Here is a 3,318-nt window from a genome sequence, read left to right as displayed (position 1 = left end):
GAAAAGAAAAAAACTTACAAAGGGAATCGGGTTCAGAGCTCAAAAATGTTAGAAAATTGGAAAATTACAATGAACGACGCCCATTGGTGCCTTTCCCTAGAAAACTATGGTATTTATAACATTACCCTAGGATTTCAGCACCGCGAGGTCGCACTCGGGCATCAGGTCTCCAGCAGCACAGTGCTTGGTGTTGAGCGCTCATGCGCTACTGTCCATGCTCGAGCGTAAGGCTACTGGGCTCGAGCACCAGTGTAGTGCTCTCGATCCCAACTCCAGAAGTGCTTTTCTTCAATTCCTTTACATCTTCTATATTCAAACCGCAGTTTCCCTTACTTGCAAAACACTAAGGCACCAAAACTAACACAAACATTAAAAAATAATTAAGCGAAAGGATTAACGAAAGCAAATTAAGGGAGCCATAATATACAATATTTAGCACTCATCAAATACCCCCAAAATTACATTTTGCTAGTCCCTTAACAAAACAAAATGAAAAATTATGTACAAATTTAATTGTACTCACAAGCGTACGAGTCGGTTGCAATAAAGTGTGTGCAAGTGCGAGGTCGAACCACAAGGAGTTGTGTTGCAAAAACCAATTTTCTAATTTAAATTAACCCTATTTCAACCTAGTTCCGAATTTTCAAATTGTGTCGTGCAAAATAAAATAAACAAGGTGATTTAAAAACAATTAATGGAAAAGCACTAAGGTTTTCCGAATCTACCTCGCCAAATCAAACAACATATTCATGCATTTTATGCGTACACCCGACAAACAATTGGTTTTATATATTGTTCAAATTTCGTAAACATGCATATTAAATCATTCGATGAATCCAACCATTAAACGAATCACAACGAATATAAAATTAAGATCAAATCATCCACTGTATCTGTAGATCACAAAGGATATAAGTCTCAATAAAATCATTCGATGTATCCAAGGATGAAACACAACGAATATAAAACTTTGTATGAATAAAAGACAAATCATCCACTGTATCCGTAAATCACAATGGATATAAGTCTCAATCAAATAAAATTAATCAAGTAATTGAATTAAATTTGAACAACAATTTTATTAAACATCGAATTGTATACATAAAATAACAAGAACATGAATGTTTATCAATGACGAGGCTTCATCTTCAACCTTAGTTGAAAGTTTTAGCCTCTCATGATAACAAAAATCATAACAAAATGAATTGACATCATGAAAAACGTAAAACTTACAATGGAAAATGAAGCAAGAGCTCTAGAACGACAAAAAGGTCGAAATACAGCTCTCAATGCCGCCTCCAGTCTAGGGTTACAAAAGAAAAATATGTTATAAATAATAAAATAAACTAAGGCTTTGGCGCTTCCAAATCAGCATGAGTGCACTCAATCGCACTCACAGTGCGCTTGAGCGCACTTGGGTCTTCAAGGCTTCTGTGGCACAGCCTCAAGCGCTGCGTGCTAGGGCTGACGTAGATGTGCACTCGAGCATGCCTTGCATGGGCTCGAGCGTAGGTGCGCTCGATCGTGACTCTGCACTCGATCGCACTACCAGGGGCTCACAATTTCTTTGCAAATTTCCACCTTCAAACCGCAGTTTTCTCTCAATGACCTGCAAAACACGAAAACATCAAAACTAACCACAAAATCAGAAAATAACAAAGCTAAAAGCTTAACAGTTACAAGTTAAGGGGCCTAAATATACAATATTTGGCATTCATCAAAAAAAAAATGAAAACATGAAACATAAGTCCGCTGTCGTGGGAGAGACAATTGCATTTAGCATATGCAACAAACCTTTTAAACCCCTAGGCATCCCTAAAGGACGAGTGAAGTCTCGTGAGGGTTTAACAGTAATGATACCCCCAAACATTAAAACACTATGTTGTTGACAAACATGAACTTCCACACAAACACATGGTTTTTACTCATGAGCAAGTTTAACAAAATGAACACCACAGTCACATCATCAGGACATCCAAAAATCAATTCACTCATAGATGGAATTTGAGACAACACATGCTCCAGTACGTGCAAAGTGAGATCAACATACAAAGAAATGGATAGTCATGTCTTTCCTACCCCCAAACTTAATTGACACATTGTCTCCAATGTGGCCAGAAATACAATATCAAATGGGAGGAAGACTTCGGGCATACGTTGGAGAACGTCCCCCAAACTTGAATTGAAAACACTTGTTCTGAAACAAACAACCAAACAAAAACGAAAACAAGCAAAACAAAATCAATGATAACAAAAAAGTCAAAGTAACAAGGGGTTGCCTCCCACAAGTGCTAAGTTTACCGTCTTCAGCTAGACTCTCCACAGCAGGTCCGTCGCATGACCCAAACAACTTATGACAGTAGGCAAATGCACCAAAAGAACAAATGAAAATGGGCTTCTCTTGATCTTTGTGGTCCAAAAGAACTCGGTTATGGCTAGAATAACCATCGAGGACACAGTAGTAGGGATATCCAACTAACCGTTCCAACATTCGATCGATGAACAAGGGAGAGAAATGATCTTTCCTTGTTGTGGCATTTAGCTCGCGGTAATCAATGCTCCCCTGCCATCCTTTCTGAACACGAGTTAGGACCAACTCGTTGTCCTTATTCTTCCCCACGGTCGCACCCAACCAGTTAGGCACCATATGAATGGGACTAACCCATTTGCTATCAGAAATTAGAGATATGGTACCTTCATCCTACTTGAGAGGCTCAGCTGCTGATGAAGATGGTTTGGGGAATGACCTCTCAGTGGTTTTCCCATTTTTCGATTGCAACTTCGGAATGGAATCCAAAACGGCATTAACTTGCTCGATTACTTTGTCAAAGTCCGGTCCACATCCAAATTGAGCAAAGTACTCCATCATAGGGTCCTCAATACTGGGCTCACTAACCATCTCAGCTGGCTCAAGAAACCTGTCAAAGTCCAAATTATCTTCAGATTGAGCAAAAAATTTTATCACAGGATCCTCAATACATGGCTCTCTGAAAATACCAATTAGCTCAATTAACTTGTCAAGGTCCAGATCATATCCAAATTGAGCAAAGCATTCTACCACAGGGTCCTCCATACTTGGCTCACTCACAGTCTCAGCTTGCTCAAATAACCTATCGAGGTTCAGATTATCTCCAAATTGAGCAAAACAATCCACCTCAGGGTCCTCAATGCTAGGCTCATACAAAGCACAATCTTGCTCCAGTAACCTGTCAAGGTCCAGATCACCTCCAAATTGAGTGAAACACTCTCCCATAGGGTCCTCCATGCTTAACTCACTAGCAGTCTCATATGTTATTTCTTCAATTAGGCACACATTTT

General features: G+C 39.4%; 1 protein-coding gene across 1 annotated transcript; it reads right to left on the bottom strand.

Moving 5' to 3' along the window:
* Nucleotides 1–205: 205 nt before the first annotated feature.
* LOC132174259 (uncharacterized) lies at nucleotides 206–2,647 on the bottom strand. The gene is made up of 4 exons (XM_059585944.2): nucleotides 2,302–2,647; nucleotides 2,157–2,197; nucleotides 1,550–1,609; nucleotides 206–343 (listed from the first exon to the last, which is right to left on the bottom strand). Exons 1-4 carry the CDS (start codon nucleotides 2,645–2,647, stop codon nucleotides 206–208), a joined length of 585 nt encoding a protein of 194 aa, XP_059441927.1.
* Nucleotides 2,648–3,318: the final 671 nt, after the last annotated feature.

Source organism: Corylus avellana, chromosome 3, assembly GCF_965113065.1.
Source record: "Corylus avellana chromosome 3, dhCorAvel1.hap1.2, whole genome shotgun sequence".
Taxonomy (NCBI): Eukaryota; Viridiplantae; Streptophyta; class Magnoliopsida; order Fagales; family Betulaceae; genus Corylus; species Corylus avellana.
The sequence above is the reverse complement of the archived record's forward strand: the minus strand, read 5'-3'. Positions and strand labels throughout refer to the sequence as shown.

Excerpts from the sequence above, each read along its gene's own strand:
- LOC132174259 (XM_059585944.2), bottom strand. The coding sequence starts at position 2,647 with ATGGTGCCTAACTGGTTGGGTGCGACCGTGGGGAAGAATAAGGACAAC. Across the intron at positions 2,198-2,301 it reads GGAGAGTCTAGCTGAAGACG|AACAAGTGTTTTCAATTCAA; the intron begins GTAAACTTAGCA and ends TGTTTGTTTCAG. Across the intron at positions 1,610-2,156 it reads TTTGGGGGACGTTCTCCAAC|GTCATTGAGAGAAAACTGCG; the intron begins GTATGCCCGAAG and ends CGTGTTTTGCAG.